Source organism: Aptenodytes forsteri, unplaced genomic scaffold, assembly GCF_000699145.1.
Source record: "Aptenodytes forsteri isolate BGI_AS27 unplaced genomic scaffold, ASM69914v1 Scaffold13, whole genome shotgun sequence".
Lineage (NCBI taxonomy): Eukaryota > Metazoa > Chordata > Aves > Sphenisciformes > Spheniscidae > Aptenodytes > Aptenodytes forsteri.
This window is the reverse complement of record NW_008794543.1, coordinates 4,644,430-4,655,776: the sequence shown is the minus strand read 5'-3', so window position 1 is coordinate 4,655,776 and position 11,347 is coordinate 4,644,430. Positions and strand designations below refer to the sequence as shown.

Genomic DNA, 11,347 nt, shown 5'->3' with positions numbered 1-11,347 from the left:
AATTCCAAGCAAAAGCAAAAAAAAAAAAAAAAAAAAAGCAGCAGAGCTTCAGTGCCTGGATGAGAAAATGGTGTAGAGCAGCATGTTTTGAATTCATTAGTACCTGGTGAAATTTTTGGAACTGATTAACTTTACCCAGGAAGGACTGCCTTCTCTAAAATAAGCCAGAACCAGATTACTAGAGCTTAAATGTGCCAGGGATCTTCTAGCATGAAGACAATGGGAAGCCATCGATACAACCACGCAGAAGTACCAGCTGCCCAAGCAGGACTCGGGCACCTGCGATGTGTATGGAGGAATTGGAGCACCTGAGAGGACAGAAGACACAGGCAGGAGACTTCCACTGCCTCAGGCAACACCGTAAATATAAAGCGTGCTCCAGAGACTACCGTTTCAGGCATCACTAGTTAGTGTTTCCAGGAGGCAGCACATCAGACAACCCACAAGAGAAGCAGCAAATTTTGAGTCCTCAGCGCAACGTGGAGCTCAGCTGAAGACATACCTGTGTCGGAGCCACGCTCTACATTGTAGCCACAACGCACTGAAGTTCTAATGCCAAAAGAGAGGTGTCCTAATAACACCTCCTTTTGAAAAGGGGAACTATGAAGAAGTGAGTAGGCTTATCGAAAAGATAAACTAAGGGTAAAATGCTTTCAGGTAGCATGGAGCTTTTTTAAAGACACTGTATTAGAAGCTGACAGTGTTTATCATCAATAATAATAAAAAAAAAGCCTAGACAGGAACTAGGGAAAGCCAGCATGATTAAAAAACAGATGCTGTTAGCAGTAAGACAGACATTCTTTAAATGCACAGGGTGGTGTCCAAACAAGGAAAACAGAAATGAGCACTAATTCAGGCAAACTGAATGTAAATAGTAAGATAAATTTAAAAAAAAAAAAAAGTTTGAGAAATAGCTTACTGAACTATAAAAGCTGCTATTGAAATATTTTTTTCAAACACCGCAAGTAGGATGCCTGCCAGAAACTCTGCTGGGCTGATAGATGATCAAAATAAAGAGACCACTTCAGAAGCAGGAAAGCTAAATTAAGTATTTCCGTTGAACTTTTAACAGTGACCAACATCAGATACCCAGGGAAGAGAACAAAATCAGGGCAAGCACACAGTGATACTTCCCACTACATGCTCCTATCTTCAGCTACCTAAAGCTTAGGGACTTTGTAATTCGGAGATAACGGATATTTGCATGATAGCTTCTGCTGGATTTTTCTGCCATGAATAGCCTAATTACTTTTTTTTTTTTTTTTTAAATAAACCCAGTATTTCCAAAAGGATGCAACATAAATTGACAAACTATTGTGGTGTGTAACTACTGCTGACACCAGCCTTGTTATCAAACAAACAGAAGGAGGAAAACATGACACCAATTTTTATAAGAGGGCCCTGGGGAGCTGAAGAATTGCAGACCACTAAGTCTGACTTCTGTGTTGAAAAGAAGCTAGTAATAAATAACAAAATTAGTAAACCATAGACATAGCTTTTGTGGAAGAAAGCCATGCCGCAGAAACATACTATCATCTTTTGAAGAAATCAAAAACTATGTGGACACAGGTGAGCCTATTAATAGAGTAACTGAATTCCCAAAGCCTTTGATGAGGTTCTTTGCTTTCTTTACAAGCAAAGCTCTTCAAAGTATGGCAGGGTAAGATGGAAGATCTTAGATTAATAACTGCTAAAAAGTGTAAAAACTATTAATTCCAATTTTTAAGGGACTTTGTGACTGTAGCAGTGGTCTCTCTTCATTTTGATCATCTATCAGCCCAACAGGTAAGTGTGCCTGTGCTAGGATCCAAGCTGTCCACCTCCTCTTCCAGGTCATTACTGAACAATAAAGAAAGTTCTTGGTAGTTGCAGTTAAAATGAATATAAACAGCTGCAGAATAATTCAAGGACATTACTGAGGAAATGAGCTTGCAGGAGAGCTCACTGCAGGTGCAAATGAATGTATATGGAGTGTTAGACCACTCAGTGCATATACTCAGTAACAGATCCTAAACTTGACATTACCACTCAAAAAAAAAAAAAATCTCGGGAGTCAAACGTGGATAGCTCTTTGAGTGTTTTAGCTCAGAGTTAATGAAAGGGCAAATAGAATGGGAGGAATAATAAGGAAGGAATATGAAACATTTATATAGGAGCTTGATGTAGATATCTCTGATACTCCCGTATCATGGGGCAGCAGAGTAATAGAGGTAAATGACAGTATCCGGGAGGAGTGGTTAAACAAACACCATGTTCTTCAGCCTGGAAAAAGTCACTCAGTTGGGATGTCATTAATTCCAAGAGTATAAATGCATTTAAAAGACAAGTCTGTGCACAGAAAAAGGTCTACGAAGCATGACAATACTGTTGCAATTTTTGGCTCAAGTGTCCCAGCCCACTGGTTGCCAAGAATGAAACTTAGTCCATTCTTGTATGTTTTCTCCCAGAGCTAGAGACAAAATTGTCAAGAAAAATTATCTCTGGACAGACCCAGTATAGCTGTATTTTTTTAAATTTCATTTTATTTTAAAATACCCTGGACAAGTGGCTCATTATACTGGAAAAACAACTCGGTTCTTGTTCTCGCTAGCAGCAATTCTCTTCAGTTACGATTTTTTTTTTTTTTTTTTTAAGAGAACACACCTTGTTACCTGACAGCATTCATCCTCAAACCTAGGTCCATTTTTTATTTCCCTAGCAAAGTGTGTTTATTTTGAATCCAAGATCATCCAAAACTTTATCACTCTATTTTTACCTCAGCTCGTGATCACACCAAAAAAAAAAAATCCAGGGAGCAATCAAATTAATAACCTTCTTCCCTAAAGCTAACATTAGTTTTATCGCAGGTCTGCTAGGAGGCAGGGACAACATGTAAAATTCAATATAAATGACTACTCTTAAAAGGAAAAGGCTGCCACCTATCAGGATAATAAAAAAAGATCCAAAAATGGTAAAAATCACCAAGTTTTAAGAAAAAGCTTTCTTCCAGCAATGGTACAGAGGTTTTGGACAGGGCCTGCTACACCTGCTCTACTTCTTTGCAACTAGAAGTAAGGTAGAAAACAGGTATTGCTCCACCTAAACTCAGTTTATGGCTCCCCTGGCCCTCCTGCAGAGTGCTGAAAGGCTGGAGTAAGATGATGCCATCTTCAAAATTTTGTACACTGACTTTCACGTATCCCCATACATTCTTGATTTCGTTTAACCAAACCTATGACTTGCTGTATGCCAACAGAAGTGCATGGCTTCAACCTCGAAATAGATTGGTTAAAATCCATGAGGCAAGAGTATGCAGTACTGGCGAAACGGAAATATTCTGATGTACGTGACAAAACTTCAACGCGCCATCCAACGTTATCCCTCTCTGCAGGGCACAGCAAGAGTTAAGGCTTTTTACGGCAGCTGAGACTGCCCAGAATCACCAGCAAAGTTCCTATTGAATCAATAAAGGCAGCTGGCAAATGATCTTGGCAACATGTCCGACTCCAAAGTCAAATCTAAACACAGCAGAACTGAATCCCCCTTTATTGGCATTTCTTCCGTCTTCCCCCTCCAGCAGGGACAAGCCCTAAGGCTACGTGGCTTTTAAGCTGAGAGAGGCAGTTCTTGTAGCACTATTCCACTCCTGCTAGCACTGCCTGGGAAAGCATTTGGCATACTCCACTGAACAAACCTGACTGCTTAGGATGACGCTTAAAAATTTTGATGCCTAAAAGGAGGAGAAGGCTGAGGTGAGGTCTACCTGGATTTGAATGTCTATGAACAAATAACCCGGTCTTTGCCTGAAAGATCTTCCTCAATTAGCAATGCCAAGATACCATTAACCAAAAAAAGATGATTATACTGCTCTTCAGTAGGATTAACTGAATGTTGACCAGCCTTATCAACCAAAATGGCTTCTGGACTTATTAAACAGATCAGTGGGAAGAAAATAAATAGTACATCCAACAGGCAATCTGCTACCTTTTGCTGCATTTCTCACCGGTATCGGGGGATGAGCAGGAAAGGGAGTATGTTGATACCTGAGAGCATATAGCAGTATCAGCCAATCTTACATTGCTTCCCCTCTCTTCTGCCGTTCCCAGGAGACACACGGAAGCTATAAACCTATTTTGGGCAATCGCAAGCATCCCAAGTATTCAATACATAGAATATTTGATATAAGTTGTCTGAAAGATGCCTTTTGTTCACATTGTTTTTCATGCCGTTCTGCTTGCTTGCTTAGAATATTAAATAAAACCTAATTTTGATTTGAGCTGCTGGCTTTGACCTCCATGGAAGACTTATCTGCAAGTGTGCTTGGAGGAAACTGTTTCTAAAATTCATCTTTTCTGTTCTGATTGGTCACATGGCTGTCCCTCCTATTCCTCAAAGTATGCGAAGTATTTAATTCTTCTTTGGGAATTTCTATTTATCACTCTCCTTCAGAACAGAAGTAAAGACAAACTCTGAGATTACGTCAAAAATACTTCAGAAAGCTCTAGGTGTGGAACCATCTGGCAGAAACATATGCTTTCTGATGCCCTCCACCCTGGGGGAAAACGGAGGGGAGGGATTACTTGAGCTCTGCTGCCAAAGATATGGTTACCAGCCTGGGCAGAGGCAGCCTTGTCCCACCTTCACGTGACATGCTGCCATTTTTGCTTTGCTGTCCTTGTGGAGCGGAGAGCGAGGAGGGGAACGTGCTTCCACCTCCTTCCTCCCCCTCTCTCTAGGGAAGGCAGGGCCAAAGCGAGCTCTGCTAACATGAACTCCTGGCATCAGCTCCCCTCTGCTCAGTTAATCACAACACCTGATGGGGAAATGGTTTTTCTCTGTGAGCCTCCTTAGCCCTGTTGCCTCCTACGAAAGGGGCCTCAGTGGCTGCACATGCCTCAGCAGAAGCAGCAGTGTCTAGAGAATAACCTCCTGAAAGAAAACGTTGACATACACAGGTTACCCAGATCGTTTCTTCTACTTCAGAAGAATCTCTTTAGCACAGAGGTCCAACTGCTGGCCGCAGCGAAGAAAGAAAACTGAAGTGAACCCCAGGACAGCCAACGCTTCCTCGCCACCAGCAGTGGACAGGCAGAGTCCTCTCCTCTGACTGCCAGCAAGTAGAAACCTTTAGTAAGTCACCTGAGGAACACGTCACGAAGGAAGGGAAACGCTGTACTCTGTGCACTTCATTTGCTTTCAATGAGTACACATCAGGTAGTAAATTTAAGCAGTCGTACATGCACAGGCATGAGTCAGACTCACAGCTGGCCAGTTCTCTCCTACCTTGCAAAATGGAAAAACACCCACTATAAAGGGCCACAGCAGAACCTCAGCAACTGGCCACTGACCAACCAAACAGATCAGCTGCTGCAGCTGGAAACATACAACCCAGAGGTTGGCACCCAATCCAGGGATCGGCATGCTCCATTGCTAGGGATGAGAAGGAAGTGAAAACAGGCAAGTACCTCCTTTCATATTTAAATTCATATACCCTCCCCACCAAATGCAAAAAAACCCCAAACCAAGCCAAAAACCCAAACCAAAAAAACCCTACCAATCAACCAGTTTGCTCAGAGACCTGTCCTTAGCTGACATTTAAGGAGGAAAATTATATTAAATGCAGATTAGCTGGAGAGCACATTTGGCTCCAGCATACACCAAAGATCAGAAGAGACTGTGTAAACATGTTAGTAATCATCGAACAAATACTAATAACTTCCCAGAATATCCTCACACCCTCCCAGCAAGTAAAAAAAAATGTTTTTTTCTAATATTGCTTCCTTCTTTATGACAAATGCAATGACAAAAATGTAAGAAGACTACTCTTCCATCAGCTCCAAACCCCGAACACCACTATGGCAGATCTATACTTCTACTAATGCAGGTAATTAAGCAAAGTTGTTTAAAGGCAACAATATTTTTTGGTTTCTGTTCTCTGTCTTTTTAAAAAAATTTTTAAAGCATTGGTGTGAAACCAAAACTGAATAAACTAACGGTAATATAGGAACTTCTGCATGACATAATAAAGAAAAAGCACTCTTTCTTATAAACAAATCTTAGAAGTTACGGATTAAGAAAAGAAGATATGACCATGAAGACTGTGGCTGGACCTGGAACATGCAAACACATGCAATTAGACACTAAAACAAATTACTTCAGAGATAAATCAATATAGATTAAGTATTCATGAAAGAAATAATTGGAACAGCATTAAGAATAATACATGGAAACATTTGGTATAGTACAGCACTCTTGCCTGTCAGGACAAGAAGCCTTAAGTATTTGGCCTAATTAATAATATTATTTTAAGCATCGATTAAGATATATGGAAAGAAAATAATTAAATCCCCTAAAAACAGAACTAAAAGAAATCAAAAAGTTTGCTTACTCTTCTTGACGCAAGTCATTAATGCTCCGATCTAGCGAGATCATATCACTTGCCACCATATTAAACCCAAACTCTTTAATGCTGGCTTGAATGGATTCTTTGTAATCTGGTCCTAAAACATATGGCTTCGCTTCCTCTCCAGGGCCACCAACAACTCCGTGAGGCTCAGGCTCTTTGGGTTCAAAATTACCAAGGATTTCAGGTCGTAAAACAGGATCTTGGTATACAAATGTCTGAGGCTTAAATGTGAGATACTGCCTCTGGATAATGTTTTGCTGTTTGTTATCACCACCACCATGATTATTTAGTTCATTTTTGGCCTTATTTTTCCTTCGAATGGATTCCAAGTCCACTTCCACACCTTCAACATGAGGCCAAGGTACCACAGGTTTGAACTTCTCGTTTCCTAGTCCATGGTCTCCTTTGTTTGGCATGTGTCTGTTGACTTCCTTGTCATCCTATATATACACACAGAGAAACAGCAGGAGATCATATAAATTTATGACCCTTTATTTATTTAAATCCAGTACCTTAACGCACTGAGAGTTGGTACTAAATATATGTTAAGCAAGAAGGGAAAAGTCTGTGTTAAGGGGCAGAATAAACACGTTTTACTAAAGCAACCAGCTGCTTAAGAACATCACCAGCTGGCGTCCACACTTACCTTGGTGAGTGGGTCCTGGAAATGGCCTAACGCCCAAAGCATTCCCAAAGAACAAATACCCACGTAGGACATGTTAACTTGAACGCAGTTCAGGCTGCACACCAAACCAACGTGCCACAGCAGGGAGCACCGACCGAGCATTTCAGGAAGGTGAGGACAGTATGGAAGCAGACAATGCCACAATGCGGAGCACGGTGCCCTTGGGGCCACTCTTGGACACAGGGTGTTTCTGAGGCTACATGTACTGGCTCCTGAGACCTCTGCCGGGTCTCAGTGGTTGCCAGATATAGCCTCAACACGCTCCTGCCCTGGGGAAGAGTGCCATGACTACGTGTGATCTGGCACGAATGTCAGCAGCAGCCTCCAGCCACATCTAACCCCTACCCTTCACCCTCCCGACTTTGCTCCCACCAAGCACTACTGCAACAGCGCTGTTTTTAGAGCCGTGAGGTACGCTGAAGGCACTGGGGACAGCAGGCAAAAACCAGATGCAGCCCTGCTCTGATCTGCTGCAACGGTCACCCAGACCCACCTGCCTGGGGAAGCGGTGCTGGGGCTGAGGGGAGCTGCCACTATCTCCTGCATCCTTGTTTGAAACAACGTTACCATTTTACAGCACTCCTCCCTGCCTCCCCCACCAAGAGATTTGAAGTTCTTACTGAGAAGAAAGGCTGGGATTTCAAAAACTGCTCAGCATGTTCAGTGATCAGCGAGGTTGGTGCGGCTAGAACGAGGGTGGGTGATTTTAGAAGCAGCCAGACAGAAAGGCTCTTAAGTGTGGAGTGTGAAGTCCCCAGAGTACAACAGCCCCACCCATGAACGCTCCCCAAAACATACAGTCACTGCTTTTTCCAATACTACTGTCCAAGAGAACAACAGGGAAATGTTGCTGAAAGTTCAGATTTACTGCTAAAATTCTCTATTTGTAAACAGGACAGATATTAGACCACACCAAAATCTGCAGAGAGCACCACATGCATTTCAGCGATGTCTCACCATCTAGTCACAAATACAGAATCAAACAAAATTGAGATCAGAAGGATGTCACCTATTCAAACCTGCTGGGCAGGGATAGCTTCACAGTTACATCAGGTTTCTCAGCGGCTCATCCATTCACACCCTGAAAACCTCCAGTTTCTCTGGACAACCTGTTCCAGTTGCTTGACCAGTCTCACAGTGAAGGTATTTTTCCTCTTACTTCAGTAGAAGTTTCTCATGTTGCATCTTGTCACGATTGCCTCCTGTCCTTTCAGTGTGTACCCCTCAGAAGATTTTACTTCCATTTTCTCTGTAACCTCGCTTTTGGGGCTGAAAAGATGCAATTAGATTCCCCATTAGACTTTTCTGCAGCCAAACCAAGCTGTGCTCCTCTACCCTTTCCATGACCATGTCACATGCTGCAGCCCTCTAACCTCCTTCGCAGGTCTTCGCTAGGCCCTCCCCATTTGTTAACATCTCTCCTGTGCTGGGCAGTGCAGGAGGAGAAAGCAGACACAGTGTTCCAGAGGCAGGCTTCTTCTCGCTATGTGTTGGGAAACAAACCACAACCCTGTGCTTGGTGGCTAAGCTCTTCCTAGCGTAACCCGTTACGCAGTTTGCCTTTACTGCAGCAAAGGGCACAATGCTGGCTCATGTCTATGTTTAACTAAACCACACAATACTTACTACTACATTACAGTATTTTCCTCACCTATCATTCTGCATAATAAAACTTCAGAAATTAAGAAAAATCCAGTATAAAATATGTCTAGGTTAACATGATAACAATGGGAGTCAGACTGGTGCCAATTCAAAATAATAGAGTTTATTCAAGAAACTTTCCGACCTCTCTGCTTGTTCTAAACAGGGAAGATGTACAAAATGCAGAAGTGTTACATTATTCTGTTCTTCCATCACCACTCTGCTTGTTCTAAACAGGGAAGATGTAACACTTCTGCATTTTGTACATTATTCTGTTCTTCCATCACCGTTTTTTGAGGAACTGAAAAGCCAGCATGAGAAAAGGAAGGATAAGGGCACGTGAAAAGGCACATTTTGCAAGGAGGTAGAAGGCTCCCACGGATCTAAATAAAGCCCTGAGAGGACTTTTGAGAAGAGCATCATCTCACACTTACCCTAGAAATCAAAAGGAAGGCTTTGCCACTCGACTGCCAGAACACTGCTGAGCACTCAGCTCTTACAAACTCGCATCCAATTCCTGCTTCGAGTGTGGAGGCAGCTATAAAAGCCAACAAAATGGTGGGCATCATCAGGAAGGATGCTTAAAGAGAGCGTCATTTTGACTGCATAAAATTTTGATGCATTCACATCCTCAGTAATATTTAGTTCTGGTTGCCACATCTCAAAAGGACATTTTGGGGCTAGAAAAAGTAGAGAGTAGGGCAACCAGAATGAAGGAGGAGATGGGCAGGTACCTTAAGACCAGAAAGGCTGGACCAGAAAGACCAGTCTTTCATCTTAAAGACTGCAGTTTGGAGATGTGATGGCTGAGGGGTATACGACTGAAGTTTAGAAAATCATGAAGGTGATGGATAAATTGAGTGGAAAACCACTGTTTACCCTAAATACAAGAACTGGAGGTGCTTGACAAAATTGATAGATCAACCAAAAAATGTTCTTTGCACAGTGATCTCCTGGAATACGCTGCACAGGAGGCTGTGGAGAGTGACGGTACCAACAGTTGAACAAGGGATGAGACAATGTGATGGATGACAGGTCCATAAATGGACTGTAAAAGGACTGGGCAGGGAGATACCTTCTAAAAACTCTAATTCAACAGTTGTGGATGCTGGAAGAGTCCAAAGGGAGGGGAGCATAGAAAGCAGCCAGGTTTACATACTGCCACTCTCAGACACCATCCTGGATCACTAGTCTCAATCAGGCCCTTGGTCTGTATGAAATGCCCTTGGTATGTGTGAAATTAAACATCCTTTTACTCCATTTCTACCATCTATAAAACAGTTACGCACTTCCACTTAGCCAGTTCTCTGACTGAAACATAACGCTTCTCAAAGTAATTTATTTTGCTGTCATCAGAACTATGACTTATCTTGTATTACATTTAGCCTCATTATAACTGTTATGCACAATTTGCATTATAATGCATTTATTTGCTGTTCTCTTTCAGACACTAAATACATTCCATTTTTGCAGGCCTGGGAAAATATTGCATAAAACAAGAAAATTACACACAAACACACAGAGACACACTCGTTCACTTCTTTCCTCCAGTTTCTCTGTACCTAGGACAAACATGACGGAAGGCATTTGTTGTGGGTTAACCCTGCAGGCAGCTCAGCACCACACAACTGCTCACTCCTCCCTCCTCACCCCGGTCACAAGTCCAAAATGCAGGATCATACAGGATGCTATGAAGAAAATTAACTCCATCCCAGCATTTTACAGGCATTTAAAGGGGGGGGGGAACTAACAGTGTTTAAGTGTGTGGTGCAGTCCACAGCTCCTGGAGGTTATTTGTTTCTCCAGAGATAACTGAGACAAAGGTTTTCCAAATACTGTCTGGAAAATGCACAAAGTCAAACCAAAATCACACAACTATTTTGGTCATCATATAAGCCACAATGCCTTAGTTAGGAAGTTCTAGAGCTTCTTCTCTTTTACGAATTATGGCTTCCCCTGTTTTTTTTTTTTTTTTTAATGATTAATGACATATCCAGAAGATTGAAATAATTTTTAATCAGTGTGCCTCAGTGATTAAAAGTTTGGCTCAACTAAAAATGTAGCATTAAACTTCTAAAAGATTAATACAATAATGACAGTCAAACTGGAAGACATGCATATTAAAAAAAAAATTCACAACCACCTTTCTTAAGTGTAAAAACAAGGTAGTCTTAAAATTATTTGAAAGACTTCGGAAGAGACCAAATCAATGACAACAAGGTGAAGGGAGGCCTTGGAAGAAGGGAGCACGACATACATCTGAACATTACACTTCTAGATTTTCCAAAAATGAGGGAAAAGAAGCAAAAATTTGCGAATTCTCTCACATCCGAAGACAAACAACAACACAATCTCATTACATCTTTATATAGGACACATAGTAACCTGTTTATATACAGTAATATAGAAAAATGTTTATTCCACAGATCATTGTTTTTTTCTATAGGGCTACATCTAGGATTGCCTGCCAGATTTTTCAGCTCCAGTTCAGTGCATGCTTCTTCATTTTTTAAATGTTCTTTTCACTCCTTAGGGGATTATGTATGAGTCACTGCAACGGGTGTTTCAGGAACAGACAGATGATCTCAATATAGTCAATCCCTGACTTGTATAAAAAAAAGGAGGTATTTTGTGTA

General features: G+C 41.7%; 1 protein-coding gene across 1 annotated transcript in view; it reads right to left on the bottom strand.

The window, feature by feature from the left end:
- Positions 1–7,103, bottom strand: part of GALNT7 (polypeptide N-acetylgalactosaminyltransferase 7) — a 43,470-nt gene extending 36,367 nt beyond the window's left edge. The window contains exons 1-2 of the mRNA XM_009272362.1: positions 7,032–7,103; positions 6,368–6,825 (exon numbers count right to left, since the gene is read on the bottom strand). Coding sequence (XP_009270637.1) covers positions 6,368–6,825; positions 7,032–7,103 — 530 coding nt within the window. The remainder of the gene's footprint in view (positions 1–6,367; positions 6,826–7,031) is intronic.
- Positions 7,104–11,347: the final 4,244 nt, after the last annotated feature.